At 41.6% G+C, this 22,385-nt stretch overlaps 1 protein-coding gene across 2 annotated transcripts in view; it reads left to right on the top strand.

Moving 5' to 3' along the window:
* Positions 1-1,167: 1,167 nt before the first annotated feature.
* Positions 1,168-22,385, top strand: part of LOC114557729 (USP6 N-terminal-like protein) — a 45,232-nt gene continuing 24,014 nt past the window's right edge. Inside the window, exons 1-3 of one of the 2 annotated variants that reach the window (XM_028581373.1) lie at positions 1,168-1,487; positions 11,336-11,409; positions 20,174-20,259. In XM_028581373.1, coding sequence (XP_028437174.1) covers positions 11,344-11,409; positions 20,174-20,259 — 152 coding nt within the window. In that variant the 5' untranslated portion in view covers positions 1,168-1,487; positions 11,336-11,343. Of the gene's footprint in view, positions 1,488-1,899; positions 1,940-11,335; positions 11,410-20,173; positions 20,260-22,385 lie in introns of those variants that run through there. The other variant, XM_028581364.1, reaches the window with a different exon arrangement.

Here is a 22,385-nt window from a genome sequence, read left to right as displayed (position 1 = left end):
AAAGTGTATCAAAATGCACAAAATTAAGTTGTTGATGCTCAAGCAGACCCAGACGCCTTTGATATGTCCATTCTTGTCCATATATTTATGTGGAACAGTATACCTGCTAAAATACATTAGACTATACCACTGCACTTGTGAGGTCTGTATTATTTTTTTTTTTTTTGTGGTTTTATAACCGTAATTATGCTTGACTTGTACTGTAGCATCATGCTTTATGTGTTGATTCAGTGACATGTTATCACCCTTTTATACGCTCAATAAATAACCCCACACACACACAAATGATTTCATATCATTTTAGTATTTTAAAGTAGGTACACATTTGTATGCATGCTGACTTTCATTTTTCACTTTCAGCCAGTCAGATTGTAGCTCTGAGTGGACGATTGTTACGGTTAGCTTTAAGATAAGACTATTATTTTATTAATCTCACTTGTTAGGCCGCTCAAGAGTCAAAAAAGCAGAGAATACAAAAAGGTGGAGTCGTCCCCCAAAACCTTATGAGCGTCAAGCACTTTATTTCCTGTGTCTGTCGTTGGAAATCATATATTTAGGGTGAATTAGTGCTAAAGTAAAAAATCCTCCATATGTAGAAAGAGTAAAGGATCCAACCAGTTGTGTGTTTAATGGTCTCATCATCTCAGCTGGACTTGTAGTCGTTATACAGATTTTATAAACTACATGCGTTCTGTGTGTAGTAATCTTAATGTGTAAAGTAACTAAAGTAAATAGTAACTAAAGCTGGAACAGATGAATGTAGCGGAGTAACTAAAATAACTAGTAACTAAAGCTGGAACAGATGAATTTAGTGGAGTAAAAAGTCCAATATTTCTCTCTGAAATGTAGCGGAGTAGAAGTAGAAAGTGGCACGAAAAGAAAAGACTCAAGTAAAGTACAAGTAGGTACCTCAACATTTGGACTTAAGTACAGTACTTGAGTAAATGTACTTAGTTACATTCCACCACCTAAACCTACGTCTAGTGAAAGCTGCGGTATCGCGCACCGCTGCAGTATCGTGTTTGTCCAGCAGATGGCGGCAGAGGAGAGCCCTGATTCGCCGCCGTGTTTCTGAGTGAGTGCCGGGTCGGGTTTTTTTGGGGGGGGGTCCTGTCTCTTTAAGGCCCCGGATCTTCCAGCTCGCTCCAGGCTGACTGACTGGTGCCACGCTGCGGCGCGTGCTCAGTGCGTCTCCGCCGCTGCTCGCATCCTGGACCAGGAGCTTTCTCTGTCTGTCTGTATGTCTTTTACATACACTCTGTGAGTGTGTGTGTGTGTGTGTGTGTGTGTGTGTGTGTGTGTGTGAGAGAGTGAGTGTGTGTGCGCTGTCTGATGGTAACCTATGGATTGACGGAGGAGGCTATTGTTGTCAGCCCGGTGGTTTGTTCTGCTGGAGCTGCACTTTCACCGGAGAATGCCCAGAGAATCCGGAGCCGTGTTTCTTAACCTACTGCACGGATAGCGCAGAAATACACCCGAGAAATACGGTAATAGCACTTTAATTTATTTCTACGCATATCCCCCTCCTCTTGCTTTTGTGTCTTATTCTCATTAGAATAAAAGGATCTCGCGTTGAGACGTAGCGCCGTTTTTACATCACGACGCGTCGCGTTAATCCCACCGGAGGTTGTGGGTTTGTTTACCAACAGAAAACGACCCCTTGAGTGGTCGCTGAGCTCCGGATGGGAGTGAAATGTGTCCCAGCGGACTGGACGAGCATCCTCCAACCATCACCGCCTGGCTGCTGCATGTTCCTCTGATGCGAAGAAGCAGCTCGGGCCTCACAGCTGCTGCAATAGCCTAATACTGAAGTTGTTCACATTTATATTAGAGCTGGGCAATATATCGATATCGTGATATGAGACTAGATATCGTCTTAGAGTTTGGATATCGTAATATGGCATAAGTGTCTTTTACTGGTTTTAAAGGATGCATTACAGTAAGTGATGTCATTTTCTGAACTTATCTTACTGTTGTGCTATTATTTGCCTTTACCCAACTCATTAGATCCACATCACTGGTGATTTTTTTATCTAAACTCCATTGTGTAAATATTTTGTGAAAGTTGTGATAGTCAACACTACAATACGGTACCGATATCGAGGTATTTGGTCAAAAATATTGTGATAGCCCTAATTTATATATAATATTTAGGCTAGATAGGCTACATATTCTTTTCGCATTCTGCACTCATCCAATTCAGCCTCTTTTTCTTGTCTTATGAAGCATTTTTCTTGTCTTGGTTTTGGTCAGCAGTCGTACTACTAGCTACTACTAGCCTTCTAATGTTATGCGAGTATTTGGAGAAGCTGAATGTTTATTTCAACTGTAGCTAATTAATTTATTTCAACCACATTTGTTGTTAGCTGTTAGCTAACTATTTCAACTGTAACTTAGCTATTTCAACTGTTCGCTAACTATTTTAACTGTTAGCTAAATATTTCAACTGTTAGCTAAATATTTCAACTGTAATTTAACTATTTCAAACGTTAGTTAACTATTTCAACTGTTAGCTAACTATTTCAATTGTTAGTTCAACCGTTAGCTAACTATTTCAACTGTTAGTTAACTATTTCAACCGTTAGTTAACTATTTTAAACATTAGTTAACCATTTCAACCGTTAGCTAACTATTTCAACCGTTAGCTAACTATTTCCACTGTTAGCTAACTATTTCAACTGTAAGTTAACTATTTCAACCGTTAGTTGACTATTTTAATAGTTAGCTAACTATTTCAACTATTAGCTAACTATTTTAACAGTTAGTTAACTATTTCAACTGTTAGCTAACTATTTTAACAGTTAGCTTACTATTTCAATTGTTAGCTAACTATTTCAACTGTTAGCCAACTATTTCAACCGTTAGCTAACTATTTTAACTGTAAGTTAACTATTTCAAGCATTAGCTAACAAAATAGTTAAATAACTAACTTTTCCGCTAACTAAAGCTTTTTTAAGCGTTCACCAAAATTATAATTTCTCAATAATGTTACATGACGTTAAATGAACACTGCTCACACACTCATCTCTTAATATTCCTTTAACAAGATTGAAAGCTTTAAAGGTCCCGTATAACGCTCATTTTCAGGTATTTTGAGTTGCTTCTAAAAAATGTTTACATGCTTTAATGTTGCACGATGTGTAAAACACTTTATTTTGTTCATACTGTCTGAATATACCTGTATGTATTCACTCTTTGTCTTTTTAAGACCCCTTCCCGAAAAAGTCCAGTCTGCTCTGATTGGTCAGCATTTCCAGGTCCTCCGAATCTGAACTCTCAGAGTCTCTGCAACGTCATTGCAGCCAGGGAATGACTGTAACGGCACTTTAGCGTTAGCTGGTAACTTAAGGGGAAGTCTGCCGATTTTTTTAACCAGCTCTCTGTTCTGTTGTATGTACATTTGCAACAATAGCTTAGCTGTGTAATCCTGCCCAGCTCCACCCTCTTGTCCAAATATGGTCACTTCTGGCTCCAAAAAACCAAGATGGTGTGAGCCAAAATGCAAACTCCTTGCTTCAAAACGGCAGTCCACAAACCGATTGTTTTACTATCTATGGCACGTGTGTCAAACTCATGGCCCACGGGCAGATTTTGATCCAGTTTTTTTGTAGGTTTTTCAATGTTTTGTCACTTTTGCCGATGTTTTTGTCACTTTTTTCTTTGATGGCTAAGTTACTTTTTTGGGGTCAAACTGTAAGTGAGAAGACTAGATAAGTCATGCAATAAAACACATACAGTTAAAGATGCTTGACTTTTTCGATGAAATAAAAGCATGTGAATAAACTAAACATGTCTGACCCTTGATGGGATTCTTATTTTCCAGTGTGGCCCTTACAGAAGCTGAATTTGACACCCCTGATCTATGGGTAAAGATTACGTACTTTTAACATCCCACCTCTGACCAAAAACAAAATATCTGACTCAAGTCCAAATCCCAAGCCTCCACTTTGTGATGTAGTTTGTGGTTTAATGACATTTACTTTCTACATAAAACACAGTGTCCTCAGAGGAAACTGTCCGTAAGTCAGGTAGAGTACAGAGCAGTCGTCCAGTTTCTTTGCTCTCCCCCAGTTTGGGCCTCCACCCTTGTTACTGGGACTCCAGCCAGAGCTACTCTGTGATTTAGTGCGCTGACCACATGCAGCCGCTGCCATATGCCTCAGATGACAGCTCATATTTTAGGCTTCTGTAAGCTTCAACCTTTCAGCATGAACCTCTGCAGCTGATCTGAAACACAGTTGGATGTTACTTTGTACTGTTTTAACCATAGAAATAAAATGGATAGAAAGGCGATTTCCATTTAAATCAACGTAGCGATATGGTCAGAGCAGCAGCCATTTTTATGTGTATCATTGCCATGGTATAAACTTCCGATAATAAGCCGACTTCCAGCAAGTCGTGGAGCTGAGGTTTTACAGTAACGGACAAACGAGCAGCAGAGTAGTAACGTTACGAGGCAGAGAACCCGCCGCTAAATGAGTTACATTAACTTCACTACTGCTGACCCACTGCTGCTGGGTCTAATGTTAGTGGTCTGACCCACTGCTGCTGGGTCTAATGTTAGTGGTCTGACCCACTGCTGCTGGGTCTAACGTTAGCGGTCTGACCCACTGCTGCTGGGTCTAATGTTAGTGGTCTGACCCACTGCTGCTGGGTCTAACGTTAGTGATCTGCTGACCCACTGCTGCTGGGTCTAACGTTAGTGGTCTGACCCACTGCTGCTGGGTCTAACGTTAGTGGTCTGCTGACCCACTGCTGCTGGGTCTAACGTTAGTGGTCTGACCCACTGCTGCTGGGTCTAATGTTAGTGGTCTGACCCATTGCTGCTGGGTCTAACGTTAGTGATCTGCTGACCCACTGCTGCTGGGTCTAATGTTAGTGGTCTGACCCACTGCTGCTGGGTCTAATGTTAGTGGTCTGACCCACTGCTGCTGGGTCTAATGTTAGTGGTCTGACCCATTGCTGCTGGGTCTAACGTTAGTGATCTGCTGACCCACTGCTGCTGGGTCTAACGTTAGTGATCTGCTGACCCACTGCTGCTGGGTCTAACGTTAGTGGTCTGCTGACCCATTGCTGCTGGGTCTAATGTTAGTGGTCTGACCCACTGCTGCTGGGTCTAACGTTAGTGGTCTGCTGACCCACTGCTGCTGGGTCTAATGTTAGTGGTCTGACCCACTGCTGCTGGGTCTAACGTTAGTGGTCTGCTGACCCACTGCTGCTGGGTCTAATGTTAGTGGTCTGACCCACTGCTGCTGGGTCTAACGTTAGCGGTCTGACCCACTGCTGCTGGGTCTAACGTTAGCGGTCTGACCCACTGCTGCTGGGTCTAATGTTAGTGGTGTGACCCACTGCTGCTGGGTCTAACGTTAGTGGTCTGCTGACTCACTGCTGCTGGGTCTAACGTTAGTGGTCTGCTGACCCACTGCTGCTGGGTCTAACGTTAGTGGTCTGATGACACACTGCTGCTGGGTCTAACGTTAGTGGTCTGCTGACCCACTGCTGCTGGGTCTAACGTTAGTGATCTGCTGACCCACTGCTGCTGGGTCTAACGTTAGTGGTCTGCTGACCCACTGCTGCTGGGTCTAACGTTAGTGGTCTGCTGACCCACTGCTGCTGGGTCTAACGTTAGTGGTCTGATGACACACTGCTGCTGGGTCTAACGTTAGCGGTCTGATGACCCACTGCTGCTGGGTCTAACGTTAGTGGTCTGATGACACACTGCTGCTGGGTCTAACTGTCCTTCCTCACTCCCTGCAAATCCGAGAACATCTCCTGAGCTGTGTCCGGCCACTCTCCCATATGCCCTCTCCTCTCCCAGCGACACAGTTTACGGCCCCACTGACGCATATTGTCACTATGACAACTAACAACAATCACCATTTTTTTGTTTACCAGTAAAATGACCACGGGAAACAGTTGAATAGCCTTTTTATCCATTTTATTTCAATGTTTCTAACAGTTCTTTCCAAATCCATGATGCAGTACATCTTGGCAGACAGAATTTGAATACGCCATTTTAAGTATCTCAAGTATCTTAAATGTCAAGATCCAAATGTCTGAGGTCCTCAGTGAGCCACTGGCATTCTGACACTAATGTTTATGGAGAGAAAATGATTACAACTTAAAGTGGAAACGTCTCTGACACACAGAAGCATTAACACCATTGTGATACTCAAAAACTCTACACTAAAAATGAAATTCCTTCAGGGTTAAAGAGACCTTATGAAATTAATGACTGCCTTTCAATGATGAATTATGGTAGGAAAACATTGTGGATTAAAAGTACATCAGGTTTGTTTCTGTACTCCTGTCAAAGAGTGGAGGAACCTGCTTTATAAACTCATTAAAAGACATATCTCCGTAAACTTGATATCCACAGCGCTGTGGAGGAAGGTCTGGCAATGCGAGACTAAACCAAAACATATCCAGTTTGGCTAGTCTACACAGCATTCCTAGATGGGAGAAAAACGTACTCTGGTTTATTGGCATTTCTTTAAACCAAGCACAATCGTCTCGGGCGGTGCTAAGTGCCGGACGGAGCCACGATGCCTCTGCAAAATAGCCTCGGGAAGGAACTTGTTTTGGTGGAACGTGTACGTTTAAAAGTAGTTTTAGTCATGCAACAGAAAACTCAGATTAGACAGATAGTCTAGCTAGCTGTCTGGATTTACCCTGCAGAGATCTGAGGAGCAGCTAACCAAAGTCCTCACAAATCCACCGGAGGTTAGAACGCCAACACAAAGAAAGACGAAGGGGACTGACATCCGGCCGAATTTCCAGCGGCACCGGAACAATCCCGGAAGTAAAACGTTGTGTATATAGACTACTTTGGGTTTAAACTGTTAGTGGGACAAAAAAAGCCAATATTCAGCGGAGTAATGGATGATGAAAATAATCATCCATTGCAGCTAGAGAACAGATATCTGCTATGTAAGTAATGGGTGGGACAAATTATCGATTCGGCAATATATCAATGTCCTTCGTACGATACGAGAATTGATACGCTTGCGCCATATATGGAGATTTTAATGATTAAAACAAGGCGCTCTAAATAGATTTCCCCGCTCCCAGCATCACTACTTCATGGCTCCTCGAGGTGGCGCTCAACACATGAACGCGGGAAACTTGAAGATAAGTTAACTAGCAGAAGACGTAGAGGTTTTCAACGGGATTGTGGACAGCAGTTTGAGGAACGTAACAGATGCCCCAGCCACGTCAGTCCAAAGTCAGGACTCGCTTTGTATTCATAGTTAGTCCCAGTGTTGTAGTCGAATCTGAGTCAAATCTCTAGTCCCCAGTGTTCAAGTTCCATTGCCAGTGAGCAGCTCCACTGGAGCGGTTGTAGTTAAGGGCCTTGCTCAAGGGCACCTCAGTGGTGGTAATGAGGGAGGGACTGTTCTTTCACTTTCCCCACCCAGATTTTTATCCTGTCTGTCTGGGGATTGAAACCAACCTCCCGGTCACAAGCTCGCTTCTCTAACCTTTAGGCCACCACTGCCCCACTCTAAGTCGAGTCTTGAGTCTAGAGAATTAGTTGGACTCGAGTCTGAGTCCAGGATTGCCTGGTCCAGGATTGCCTATTACACATAAAAGTAGTCAGAAACTTCATCCAACTTCCGAGTCCTATTTCATAAATCCTCAAGTCCGAGTACAAGTCCAATGCATCAGTGTGCGAGTCCAAGTTGAGTCACGAGTCCAGAGAATAGCGGCTCGAGTCCATGACTTGAATTCGAGTCCAGGACTCAAGTACTCCATCACTGGTTAGACCAATATCGTGATGTATCATTATAGGATTGTCTAGCAATGTTTTGATTATCGCAGAATTGCTGTATCATGATATTATCGGTATCATGAGCCATGTATTGCGTATGGTATCGCAAGGTACCTTGCGATTCCCAGACTGATGTGTCAGTCTGAAGGATAACAGCCGACTGAAATCCTCAGGACATCTATCTTCCTCCTTACTGAATTATTCAACCTTGGTAACCCACATTCAGCCACAGTCTGGGACAGAATGGATGCTAAATCTCAGTTTATACCTGCTAAGTGCTTTTTTTATTACAACTTTCACACTATGATTTGGCCAGTTATTATTGCACAATCTGGCATGCCTCAAAACATATATTGTACAATGTGACACAAAATCAATTAGACAGCTGCAGCTGATTCACAACGCTGCTGCTGCTCGAGTTCCCACTGAGACCAAGAAAGTGGATCACGTCGGTCCAATTTCTGCTTCGTGTCTCTTAACAAATTTATTTCAAAATACCCCTGTTGGTTCATAAAGCACTGGACGGTTTATTTCTGATCTGCTGCTAAATTGCGAACCACCCAGACCTCTCAGCTGGTCTGGGACACGTCTGCTTGCTTGTCCCCAGAGTCAGAACTAAACACAGAGAAGCAGCGTTCGGTTTTTATGCTCCACATATCTGGAACAAACTGCAGAAAGAAAAGAAAACTGCAGGTCCACTGCAACTCAGTTCTTTTAAATCAAGACTGAGGACTTTTCTGTTTAATGCTGCCTTTCTAATTATTAATTCCTTACTCTGAACTGTAACTTTTATTCTTGTGTTTCATAACCTGTCTTATTCTATTTTAGCTGTTTTGACAGATATTTTTATTTGTTTTAAGTGATCTTTAATGTTTTATCTAAAGCACTTTAAGTTGCAGGGTAGCTGAAATGTGCTAAACAAATAAAGCTGCCTTGCCTTGCCAGATTGGCTGTGGTTTAACGAGGGGATGTGATCCTGATAAATTGCTCAAACAATGTCTGCAGTTAGAGAAGAAGCATTTTAGCATTGTGCACACGTGCAAATCATGGCCACAGCTCCAAAAACCAGAGGCTTTTTGTGAAGTTATCGGCTATTAAACCAACAAAGGAACATCAATGTTTATGATGAAAATTAGAAATTGAACCAATCACTGGTGCAGCCCTCGTACCCTGCTGTCTGCTGGTCCGGCTGCAGAGCCTCACAGCTCTTTGTTCCTCTTTGTTCCTGCTTTGGGAGCAACAGACTTTCGTTGCATAATCCCACTTTGGAGATATTCCTAATCCAGATGGTTTGCGTGTCCAGATTACCACTGCGGGTCCTGCCCCTGGTCGGCATCCGTACAGAGAATGTAGACGAAGCACAATTAATACGCTCCACAGCCTTGTTTGGGGAGCAACCCTCTGGCTCCGGCTGGGATTGGGTGCATTGTTGGAAAAGAGACAAGATAGATGTTATGATATCATACCCTACCATACCATGTAATGACATGCCATACTGTTAATTGTACGGCATTGCAGACCCGTGTTTTACATATTGTCAGCCTTTAGCTAGTCTCTTACAGCCAGCTCTATCTCCACAGCGCTGCAGAGTAAGATCTGGCTACACCACAGATGCATACTGGGATAGGACAAAATAAACACTCTGGGTTGTTTGCATTTCTTTAAACCAATCACAGTCATCTTGGGCGGTGCTAAGGTCTGAACGCAGCAACGGTGGCTCTGCTAAATAGTCTCAGGAAGGTACTTGCCACATCCAATATTAAATGAAGTTAACTGTTGACACAATCCAGTACCGTGAGCTATTTAAATGAGCTGATACATGGTTAAACCTCATTGGCTCTTACCAGCGTATCTCCGTATGTACTTCATCCACAGCAATCTCCACCAATCGGTCCCAAAACCTCCCAGTTAGAGAGGAAATGCCCTAAACATATTCTTAGTAAATCTTTACAATCATTCCCTGAAAGAACCGAGCAAGACTGACTTGTTGCACTGTCCAAATGTTCTTCAGAACTTGATATTTTCAGCGTGTAGCTTAGCTAACTTCAAGGTTGTTGTCAAACAGAGTTTGAGAATGACAACACATAGAGAGAGGAAGGGGAGGGACATCCCGTGCATGATGTCAGGCTTTATCCTTGAAACAGGGTTTGAAATGAACAGTTTCGTCCACCAGCCAAATGGCTAGTGAATGTTCAAATTTGACCAGCCGCTTCATAGGTTACCATTGTTTTTTGGGGTTGGTGAGTGAAGCAAAGCTATCAGTCATTTGCATATTTTTACCAGCATTTGGCTGGTAGATGGGGCTGATTTCAATCCCTGTCTGGAAATGTACCTCTGTTGATCCAGACTAGCCTTTAGCTAGTGGGAAGTCTGAGATGTGTTTGGTAATCACATTATGGTTTCCTGTCACAGCACCTTTTGTGTAGTTGGCAGCTTGATTCCCAAGCGTCTTATATGACTACAGCTCTCTCATGTTACCCCATTAGCTGTCTGATGGACAAACCTGCAGTACGCTGCCCACTCCGGACCTTGCTTCCAGACCTCTGAATCTGTGACCACATGTTATAGAGAGGCGAAGTCCCTCACCTTCCGGTGGACCATTATGGGACCTTATTTCGGGAAAAATATGTACAGTAGTGAACAGGGAGAGACTAGTAATGATTTGATCCGGTTTGAATTAAGGCCGTGAGTTACGCATATGTTTTAAAAGATAATTTTGCAAGTCAAAAAAGTCTCAGAGGCATAAATTAAGCCACAGATCTCGCTGTTAACAAGTTTCTACTGAAACTACTGGAAGAATTGTCCCAATGTTCCATTGGTTCGACATGTTGAAAACATTGTTAACATGTAACTATTTTTTTGTTTTTTTCAATTATTATTATTTATTTATTGATTTTTAACATTATATTAACATAACAGACAGAAGAGATAAAATAAAATAAAAAATAATAATAAAATACAGCAAATCAGTCAGTCCATGGTCACAGATCACAGGTCATCCTTTGTGAATGTTATGTTAACATGCCAAACCCTGTTATGACACGGTAGAGTCAGAGGTCCATAAGTGGTTCCCAGAAGGCCGCCCCCTTATTTTTTAGGGCGTATGTGCATTGTTCCACTCTTAAAGTGTCATTTAGGATTTGTTTGAACAGATTAAATGATGGGGGTCTTTGTTGATTCCAATTGAGCAAGATGCATTTCTTTGCTATATAAGACATTATGATTATCCTCTTCCTGCATGCAGTGTCCAGTGTCTTGTCCATTTCCGTACCAAAGAGGTACCGTGTCGGTGTAATGTGTTAACATGTTACTGTTGATATTTTTTTTAAATAATGTGATTTTTATTCCAAGGTTTCAGCAGTTGAAATCATTACAAACAGGTGTATTTGATTCACAGAGCTGCCAGCTGATCCTGTTGGTTTGGAGGCCAGCAGTCGCCCACATCTCTCAGCTGAGATCTTTTCCCCCCCCATGAGTCATCTTGAGTTGTTGTCGTCGTCGTCCTTGTTGTTGTTGTTGTTCTCCAGCTCATGCAGTTCTTCCTTTCCTCTCGTCTCTCTGCAGATATTGACATGAAGAAAGACATTGAGACTCTTATAGCAGAGGAACGCGCTGATATCATCTTGAAATATGCTACGGTAAGTTTGTGCTTCCAACACACAGAAACAGTCTTTATTTGGTCCAGATGGAACATGTTTTCTACAGCGTCTTTTGTAGATTCATACCAGAACAAAGTACGGTATTGATTTGTCCCAGCTCTAGTTAGCACATATTGTGTATAATGTTTTCCTTGGTAATTTGAGAAAAGTGTGCCAAACTTTGTGGTTAAGAGACGCGCTGAGAAGGACGAGAGCACAAATTCAAATGTGTGTGTGTGTGTGTGTGTGTGTTTGTGTGGGGTTTGTGTGCATTGCATTTCTGCATGTGTGGAGGACAATACTCTGTGAATGTGTGTGGGTGGATGTGAGCACGCTGCCATTAATAACACGTTGTGTAATAATATGTTTGTGCCTGTGGTTTGATGTGATTTAATCTGACTGAAAGTGAAACTAACATTACAACCAGGCATGAGAAGCAAAACGTGGTCAATAACTAAAACTAAATGAAGAGGTTTCTGCCTGTTTAAAGGTCCCATGGCATGAAAATGTCACTTTATGAGGTTTTTTAACATTAATATGCGTTTGTTATTGTGGGACTGGCTCTAGTGGCTGTAATTCTGCACCAAGGCTGAATTTCAGAAAAAAGAGTTCAGATACAGTATTAGGGGACCACTAAGGTCTATATAAAAGAGACTTCAGATACAGTATTAGGGGACCACTAAGGTCTATATAAAAGAGACTTCAGATACAGTATTAGGGGACCACTAAGGCCTATATAAAAGAGACTTCAGATACAGTATTAGGGGACCACTAAGGTCTATATAAAAGAGACTTCAGATACAGTATTAGGGGACCACTAAGGCCTATATAAAAGAGACTTCAGATACAGTATTAGGGGACCACTAAGGTCTATATAAAAGACTTCAGATACAGTATTAGGGGACCACTAAGGTCTATATAAAAGAGACTTCAGATACAGTATTAGGGGACCACTAAGGTCTATATAAAAGAGACTTCAGATACAGTATTAGGGGACCACTAAGGTCTATATAAAAAGAGACTTCAGATACAGTATTAGGGGACCACTAAGGTCTATATAAAAGAGACTTCAGATACAGTATTAGGGGACCACTAAGGTCTATATAAAAGAGACTTCAGATACAGTATTAGGGGACCACTAAGGCCTATATAAAAGAGACTTCAGATACAGTATTAGGGGACCACTAAGGCCCATATAAAAGAGACTTCAGATACAGTATTAGGGGACCACTAAGGTCTATATAAAAGAGACTTTAGATACAGTATTGGGGGACTGTCAGGGAATGACCAGGAGACCGACTGTAGTAGTGAAGCAGATCTTTATTAACTATGATCCAACAGAGAGCAGGAAGCAACAGGCAGGAATCCGGTAGCTGAGTAGGCAGGTTTAGAGCAGCAGCAGACAACAGGATACAAAGTACTGGTAAAGCAAACTTGGATAGACTAGGCATAACGTGTGTGAGTCAGAGCGTCAAGCAGAAACGAGACTAGACAAGGTGCATGTGTGTCTGTGCTGTTTATGTAGGTGGTTGTTGATTAGCCGCAGGTGGTGAACTGAGGATGTGGCTTGATGAGGTGCAGGTGTGTGTAATTAGGACTGAGGGGACCGGGAGCGTCTGATCTGCGCGAGTGACGAGGAGCATGAATCAGTGGGAGGAGTGTGTGCTGGAGAATGAGAGAGAGAGGAGTGAGTGCTGGTGACGGTGGGACCCTAACAGGGACCACTAAGGTCTATATAAAAGAGACTTCAGATACAGTATTAGGGGACCACTAAGGTCTATATAAAAGAGACTTCAGATACAGTATTAGGGGACCACTAAGGTCTATATAAAAGAGACTTCAGATACAGTATTAGGGGACCACTAAGGGCTATATAAGAGACTTCAGATACAGTATTAGGGGACCACTAAGGTCTATATAAAAGAGACTTCAGATACAGTATTAGGGGACAACTAAGGTCTATATAAAAGAGACTTCAGATACAGTATTAGGGGACCACTAAGGTCTATATAAAAGACACTTCAGATACAGTATTAGGGGACCACTAAGGTCTATATAAAAGAGACTTCAGATACAGTATTAGGGGACCACTAAGGTCTATATAAAAGAGACTTCAGATACAGTATTAGGGGACCACTAAGGTCTATATAAAGGAGACTTCAGATACAGTATTAGGGGATCACTAAGGTCTATATAAAAGAGACTTCAGATACAGTATTAGGGGACCACTAAGGTCTATATAAAAGAGACTTCAGATACAGTATTAGGGGACCACTAAGGTCTATATAAAAGAGACTTCAGATACAGTATTAGGGGACCACTAAGGTCTATATAAAAGAGACTTCAGATACAGTATTAGGGGACCACTAAGGCCTATATAAAAGAGACTTCAGATACAGTATTAGGGGACCACTAAGGTCTATATAAAAGAGAGTTCAGATACAGTATTAGGGGACCACTAAGGTCTATATAAAAGAGACTTCAGATACAGTATTAGGGGACCACTAAGGTCTATATAAAAGAGACTTCAGATACAGTATTAGGGGACCACTAAGGTCTATATAAAAGAGACTTCAGATACAGTATTAGGGGACCATTAAGGTCTATATAAAAGAGACTTCAGATACAGTATTAGGGGACCACTAAGGTCTATATAAAAGAGACTTCAGATACAGTATTAGGGGACCACTAAGGTCTATATAAAAGAGAGTTCAGATACAGTATTAGGGGACCACTAAGGTCTATATAAAAGAGACTTCAGATACAGTATTAGGGGACCACTAAGGTCTATATAAAAGAGACTTCAGATACAGTATTAGGGGACCACTAAGGTCTATATAAAAGAGACTTCAGATACAGTATTAGGGGACCATTAAGGTCTATATAAAAGAGACTTCAGATACAGTATTAGGGGACCATTAAGGTCTATATAAAAGAGACTTCAGATACAGTATTAGGGGACCACTAAGGTCTATTTAAAACCACCCAAAGAGCACCATGTCATCCATCTACCACTGTCGCACCTAAATGCTTGCTCTAGGGGGGGTTATTGTTGGGTCTCTGTGGTAAATTATGGAGTGTGCTCTAGACCTACTCTATCTGTAATGTGTCCAGAGATAACTCCTGTTATAATTCACTATAAATTAAAACTGAATTGAATTGATGAGCTTCTGCAGCTTTGCTGGAAGCAGAGAGAAATGGAAATGGAGATGGTGGCAGCCAGACGTTAAATTTAGCTCAGCAGCTTTGGGGCGGAGGGGGTGTGTGGGGTTGTGTGTGTGTGTGTGTGTGTGTGTGTGTGTGTGTGTGTGTGTGTGTGTGTGTGTGTGTGTGGGTCCTCAGTCTAGCCATAGCAACAGTTGTGACACACTGTGCAGCGATTGACTTGACATCGACCTCTAGGGGCTGGCTGAAGTGATTTCTGTGTCTGGATGCTGGTTTCCGGCCACCGTGCAGAGAGCAGGAGCAGGGCTTGGGAAGAGGTTTATCCCAGGAGAACTCTGGGTAAACGCCTGTCACAGATACATACCGGTTCATGTCTCGTATGCAGGTTTCAGAGAGACCGAGCTAAGCTTGCTTCTAGGGCTGTCCTCGACTAAAGAAATTCTTAGTCGACTAACACTTATAGGATTTTGTCGACTAATCGATTAGTTGATTTAATTGACAGAGCTGTGCACTTTGAGAGGTGGTTGAGACTAGAAAAGCACAATATAAATGTAGTTAATTAACCATCTGTAAAACTGAGTTTCTCCACAATTAATCCTGCAAAAGCACCACTTTAAATCTTGTGTTTACCATGAATGTGCTCAGAAGTTTCTTGGAAATAAGTAATTAAGCATGAATAAGCATAAAATCTTAGTTGACTAAGACCAAAACGACCGATTAGTCAACTAATCGACTAAGAGGTGGCAGCCCTACTTGCTTCACCTCTCCTGCCCTGACGCGTCCTGCTCTCTGGCTCCATCTCTCTTTCTATTGAAACAGATTCAAGGCCGGCAGATATAATGTTCAAACAGTGAATCTGCCATAGTCAGGTTGAACAGCTACAGTACATTCTTGAATAAATGAATTTAAAAGATAAATCTTAGCCTTTATAAAATGAAACGTGCGTGCATTATTTTAGAAAATAAGCTGTGTGGCAAACAAAAGTTATTGATACTTACATTTTTTTTTCAGTGAGATCATTTTCACAAATTAAAACTTTTCTGATTTTGTAAGTGTGCATTTAATCGCCACCACCACTAGCTTCCAACTGGTTACATGTGTTCGCCGCGGTTATGTTTCTAGTCTCATTCACAAGGTTTCCGCTGGATCTTAAAAAGTCAAACATTTCTAAATAAAAATTTTAGGCCTTTAAAAAGTCTTACATTCACTACAGTATTGTGTTCTTAATTTCCCTATGTCCATGTAACGCTACCTCTAGTCTCGCTTTGCCAGACCCTCCTCCAAAGCACGCTGAAGGAAGGTCTGGTAGACCTGTAATCGGGCCTTAAAAGTTCGGCCCAACAAGGCCCGAGCCCGACAAGTACATTTTGATTGACAGCTTTTTAAAAGCCTGAACCCGTTTACAACCCGATTATTCAAAGAATGAGTCATTTCTCATTATGCACATGGTCAAAAGTTTGTTTTCTTTGCCGGTGCAACCAAAACGTAATCGCCAGAAGCTCAGGCCAGCCTCCGTTTCACCTGCTCAGCATCCATTTTCGCGCTAATCAAAATGCATCACCTGACCGCTCCTTTACCGCGCAACCCAGAGCGTAAGCCCGAGCCCCTGTAAAATGATAGAAATTAAGACTTATTAAGGTCTTAATTTCTATCATTTTACAACGATCTTCAGCTCTCTCTAGGGTCTTGCTAGTCCACACAGCATTCGGGGATGGGAGGAAAACGTGCTCTGGTGTATTGGCATTTCTTTAAACCAATCAGAATCGGCATCGGTGGTGCTAAACTCCAAACAGAGCCGCTGCAAAAAGTTGTGCAACAGAAAACTCTGATTGGACAGATAGTCTAGCTAGCTGTCTGGATTTACCCTGCAGAGATCTGAGGAGCAGCTAACCATAGTCCTCACAAATCCACCGGAGGTTAGAACGCCAACACAAAGAAAGAGGAAGGGGACAGATAATAAATGCATCCATTTCCCTGCAGGACCGGAAGTGGAACGCAAAGGATATAGACTACGCTTCCTCTAATGCTCTTTTTTTTAAAATTTATTCCGTGGTATTGTAGTTCTGTCCTTCGCTAGTCCAAATATAATTTTGCTACATTACGACTACAAATGAGACCAACATGCAACTTATTCAGATTGTACCACAGACATAAAACAGATTCTGTTCTTCAGCTTTGGGGAAGTGTAAGTTTAGCGATACTTGGCTTGATTAAAACTGATTTTAGTGCTCAGTTGATGTTGTGATAAAGGTCATAAATTTCATTCATTATGGTCTTATGACATCTTAAATCAGAGTTTTGCAAACCTGCAGAAACCCTGCATTCCGCCACTTTTAAAGAAAATACGCTAGGGAGTTATTTACTGACATGTTTGTCATAGAACCAAACGTTAAAATCTCTAAAGCTTTTGTTGACCACAGACCTTATTTCAGGCATCTAACAAAAAAAATCATTCAAGAAACTCATCGACTTCGAGACGAGGGTACCAGAAGTACAAGAAGTGCTGCTAATTCATTTCTAGGTTTTAGGACTTATTGCTGCAGCACTCTAGACCAAAGCAATGGCTTTTTTAATGCCTTAATTTGAGATATTTACAGAGGTCTCAGCACACCTTTTCTTCAGACAAAAGAAGCCAAACAGTACAAGAACTTTGATTACATGATGCGGGAATGATAAAATGGAGACTTTTCTGGAGAGTTGACACGTATCAACTCTGGGGAATAAGACAGCAATGTATCCTGACGAGTTCAAGCGCATCGAGACTAGGGCTGCACGAGGACAAATTTGTCGTAGCATTTCGCGATGACAAGACGATATATTGTGTCCTTCATACATGGTAAACGGACACACTTTTAACTACTTATGGCTTAATACCGGCAAAGAATGGAGGCTTGATGCTCAGACAGACATCCAGTCCTCTGAGCCGAGTTTGAAACCACAGCCAAACGTTTAATTCAGTGAAAATGACATTCAGTTTCCTCTGGTGTCTTACAAGTTAATTTTTGAATTAATTCACTCACTGAATTCTATTCTAGTGAGTTCAGTGGTGCTGAATCATTGTAACAGATTTGTATTCATGCAGATATCATGCTCTGATCTCCTTCTGTAACACACTCTGAGTTTCTGCAGCTCCGATCCCATCTTGCTGAGGAAGTATTTTTAGTCCTCTCACTTTCCTGACGCTGACATCACTCCAGCGCCTCCGGGGGCCCAGAGTGCCGACTCAACCGCGATGAAGCCCAACGCTTTCTGTCTGTGTGCACACTCTGACCCTCTCTATCCCCTCCCCACCCCCTTTCCTCGCTGAGAGCAGGCGGCTGATTGGCTGCCGTCCAAACATGCAGCCAACCACGCAGCAGTGTTGTTATTCCGAAGCGTCTCCGGTAGGCTGTCGGAGGATTAGTTCCCTCTCTGTTGTGTCAACACTGGTGACCAGATTGTAGCCTGAATGGATTTTCCATCATGCAAACATTAGTCTGAAACTTTGTGCTTATAATGCAGATTCTGAACGCACATAATTTGTGTTTCAGTGCTACTTCGCTGCTACAGTTTAATTTATTAAAGATGTTTGGGTTCAAAAACCCTTTAAACTCTGCAATAGAAATGGTCCTCCAGTAACCTCACTCCGCCAGATGGATTGCTTCGCATTTGCTTGGCATATCCATCTGGGAACTTTCCGTTGGAGAACTTTTGGGAAGGGGCGAAAATACTGGTTAGCTTATTGGATAAACCATCTGTCTATCCCCACCTATAGTTGGTGACAGACGTGCCAAATCAACCAATCAGATCAACGAAGCGTATGAAAATACAACCACAAGCCAGGCTACCCCTGCTGCTGCAGGCAAAGCATAGCTTGTTAGCTCAGCAAGCAAGCAAGCAGCATGTCGGTAAAGGATATTTGCTGTTTGTGTAACGAGAATTTAGGAATAAAAGGCTCCATTTCAGGTTCCCGGTCCATATTCCAAAAGAAGGATCCAAGAGAAAAAAGCATTAGGGAGTGGCTAACAGAATTAGGGCTACCGCTGTCTGAAAATACTGGTTAGCTGATTGGATAAACCATCTGTCTATCACCATCTATGTTGGTGACAGACGCTTCTCGTTGCGTCACACCTAAACCCTCCTCAAAACCAACACTGATTCAAGATCATTTCTTGGAGTATCTTCAAATCCCTTAAATCAGCACAACATAAACAAAAAGTTTATGTAAGTCAAGGAACCGTAATATCTAATTGAAATTGTGTCATAAATTAAATGCAAAAATTGGACATGTGTTTTCATCAACATTTACTAAATAAAAGCACAAAAAACACACATTGATCCCAAAGATTTCTAAATGTGTAAACCTCAGTTTTTAGAGATATGCTAATTTTATTATGAGTGTAAAGGCGTTCAATGTAAATGGTGGGCTAACTGTCATTGGCTGTCTAATGTTACACGTGGTAGAGACACGCAGGAAAAACTCTACGTTACACACCGGTATCGTTTAGGAACCGGTATCGAAGTCACGACATTGGTATCGATACCTGTAGAATTGTATCGTTGGCTTGGGTTTAGGAATTGAGCATCACCATGGTACATCGGTAAGAATGTATGAAGGACAACAGTTGTTTCCGTTTAAGCCATTGATACCGATACCAAACTTTTTAGAACGATAGTAAGGACGGAGAATATTTCTGCTACTGAAGCTAAAACTCTTGTGTGCACAAAGATCATTTTTCGTCTCAAACGCCACTTCAAAACCCAAACGTAGGGGGCGGCCTCTGGCTCACCCAGTAATAGCGTTCGCCCCATGTTGACTGAGTCCTTTGCAGTGGCGCCGGTTCGAATCCAACCTGCTGCCCTTTGCTGCGTGTAATCCCCCAACCCGGTCTCACGCCAGTTCGTGAAATAGTCACATTATTTAGATTTATTGATTCGTGTCAATTCGTGTTGTTGGCTACAACAACGGGACGGGCCGCCACTCGTACTCCTAGCTACTGTCATCGTTCTGTGATCACGAAATATGCTTCCCATTGAAATACATTGCTTTACAATTCATAATAGCCTAACGAAAAAAACTTTATCGTGTCCTGTCCACGATTTCAATAGATTCAATAACGTGACCATATCACGAACTGCTGTGAGACTGGGCTGCATCCCCCATCTCTCTCTCCCACCTTTCCTGTCTAGCCACTGTCACTATGTAATAAACCCCCCCAAAAAATTAAATTAAAAATATAAAATAAAAAAACGTAGCAGTGTAAATGTAGTCAATACTGCGTGCTTCTGTGTGTATAGTAGGGCTGTGCAATTAATCAAAATTGAATCCTGTGATTATGATTTTGGCTCCCAATGATCACAAAAACTTTTAAATAGGAAATGTATTTAGGTAAAGTTCACAGTTGTATGTGTTTTTTTTTTTTTTTTTTTACTGTTGATTTTGATGTTGATTACAGTTGTTTTTTAAGTTCAATAATTGCAACATCTTTCCAGAAGTCAACAAGTAATCGTGTTAAATTATCGTGATTTTAATATTGACCGAAATAATCGTGTTTATATTTGTATCCATAATCGAGCAGTTCTAGTGTACAGTAAGTGTGTGTGTGTACCCTGTCTTCAGGGAAGGCAGGGCGGAGTGCAGATCGACCCCTGGGAAGATGCTGACTACAGTATCTACAAAGTCATCGACCGCTTCGGCTTCATGCAGTAAGTCCGTCTTTTAGTTTCTCTCTTCACACTGGAGACACTAAGATTTGTAACTAATTTTAGTTTTCGTACTCATCACTGTAACTTGTATGAGAGCATTGGTTGGCCTTCTTTGCACAATCGCAGGTTGGAGCATTGGTATATTTTTCTTTTTAAGGCCATACTGTGTAAACTGCCTCTTTACTTATGTTCTCTCCTGACTCCTAAAGTCATTAAAGGGAAATGTAATCTTCGATCATACGGGCAAATCATGTATGACATTCCCCGAATGCGAACTGTTTTCGGTGAAAGTGCCTTTAAATTTTTTGCACCCTCATCCTGGTATAAACTGCAGAATCATCTTAAATTAGACTGACCTACCAACATTGATACAGTTTAAAATTAGGATAAAGGATGATTTGAGTACTAAATGCACATGTGCTGCTTCTGAGCGCTGCTGGTGATTATGTGGAGATGATATTAATTTGCCAACTGTTCAACAATTTCTCTGTTTTCTGTTTTTGTTGTATAATTTAAATATGGAACTTTTGTACTGCTGTCTTGGCCAGGACTCCCTTGAAAAAGAGATTCTGAATCTCAGTGGGATTTCTCCTGGTTAAATAAAGGTTAACAAATAATAAAAACATCCTCATATTTAAACCAAGCCGGTAAATCGGCCACAGTTTGTGTTGAACGTAAAGCTCACAATTTAAAGACGTCTTTAACGTTGTGAAACGGTCGTAGTTTGGTTATGTTTAGGCACACAAAAACGACATCGTTATGTTTAGAAAAAGATTGTGGTTTGGGTTCAAATCAGGCGTTACTTATAGAGATGTTCCGATACTGATACCGGTATTGGAAAAGCATCCGATACCGCCTAAAATGTTGGTATCGGTATCGGAAAGTACTGGTGTTTATGCACCGATCCGATACCACTTAATTTAGCCCTGAAGAAAATCTATTTTAAAGCTTTAGTGCGTAAGTGTTTTATATGCAAGGAACACGCAGACTTATTGGGACTTGAGCTTATTCACCGTATCCCCCAGAGTTAGATACAGTGCTGCTCATGAGTTTACATACCCATGCTAAAGTTGACTAAAAAGAGGAATAAAAAAATCATCTTTTGGAAATTGATCTTAATTTAAAAAATTAGGAAAAAGTCAACCTTTAAGTACACCAATTGACCAATGAATAATATATCGTAAATAAATAAATGTTCTTCCTTAAAATAAAGGTGCCATAATTAAGAACACCCTGATTTTAAATTCCCATAGAGGCAGGCAGATTATTATTTTTAAAGGCCAGTTATTTCATGGATCCAGGATACTATGCATCCTGATAAAGTTCCCTTGGCCTTTGGCATTAAAATAGCCCCCCATCATCACATACTCTTCACCATACCCCAACATCATCACCTACCCTTCACCATACCCCCACATCATCACATACCCTTCACCATACCTCCACATCATCACATACCCTTCACCATATCTAGAGGTTGGCATGGTTTTATGTCAGTTAGCCTAATAGCTGGTTTGATTTGCATTGAGAGATGATTTTAGTAAAGTACCCCATGCCAATCTCTAGGTATGGTGAAGGGTATGTGTTGATGGGGGGGTATGGTGAAGGGTATGTGATGATGTGGGGTATGGTGATGGGTATGTGATGATGTGGGGGTATGGTGAAGGGTATGTGATGATGTCGGGGTATGGTGAAGGGTATGTGATGATGTGGGGGTATGGTGAAGGGTATGTGATGATGTGGGGGTATGGTGAAGGGTATGTGATGATTTGGGGGGGCTATTTTAATGCCAAAGGCCAAGTGAACTTCATCAGGATGCATAGTATCCTGGATCCATGAAATAACTGGCCTTTAAAAATAAACTTCTGCCTGCCTCTATGGGAATTTAACATAGGGGTGGACTGACTTATGCCCCCTGTATTTTAAAGAAGAACATTTATTTATTTATTTACGATACATTATTCATTCAAAAAGAAAATTGGTGTCCTTAAAGGTTGGATTGTTCCTCATTTTTTTAATTAAGGCATTAAGATCAATTTATTCCTCATTTTAGTCAACTTTAGCATGGGTTCCTAAACTCATGAGTAGCACTGTACATACACTTCTCATCTCCGTGCGTGTTGTAA

This window comes from Perca flavescens, chromosome 1, assembly GCF_004354835.1.
Source record: "Perca flavescens isolate YP-PL-M2 chromosome 1, PFLA_1.0, whole genome shotgun sequence".
NCBI lineage: Eukaryota > Metazoa > Chordata > Actinopteri > Perciformes > Percidae > Perca > Perca flavescens.
The sequence above is the reverse complement of the archived record's forward strand: the minus strand, read 5'-3'. Positions and strand labels throughout refer to the sequence as shown.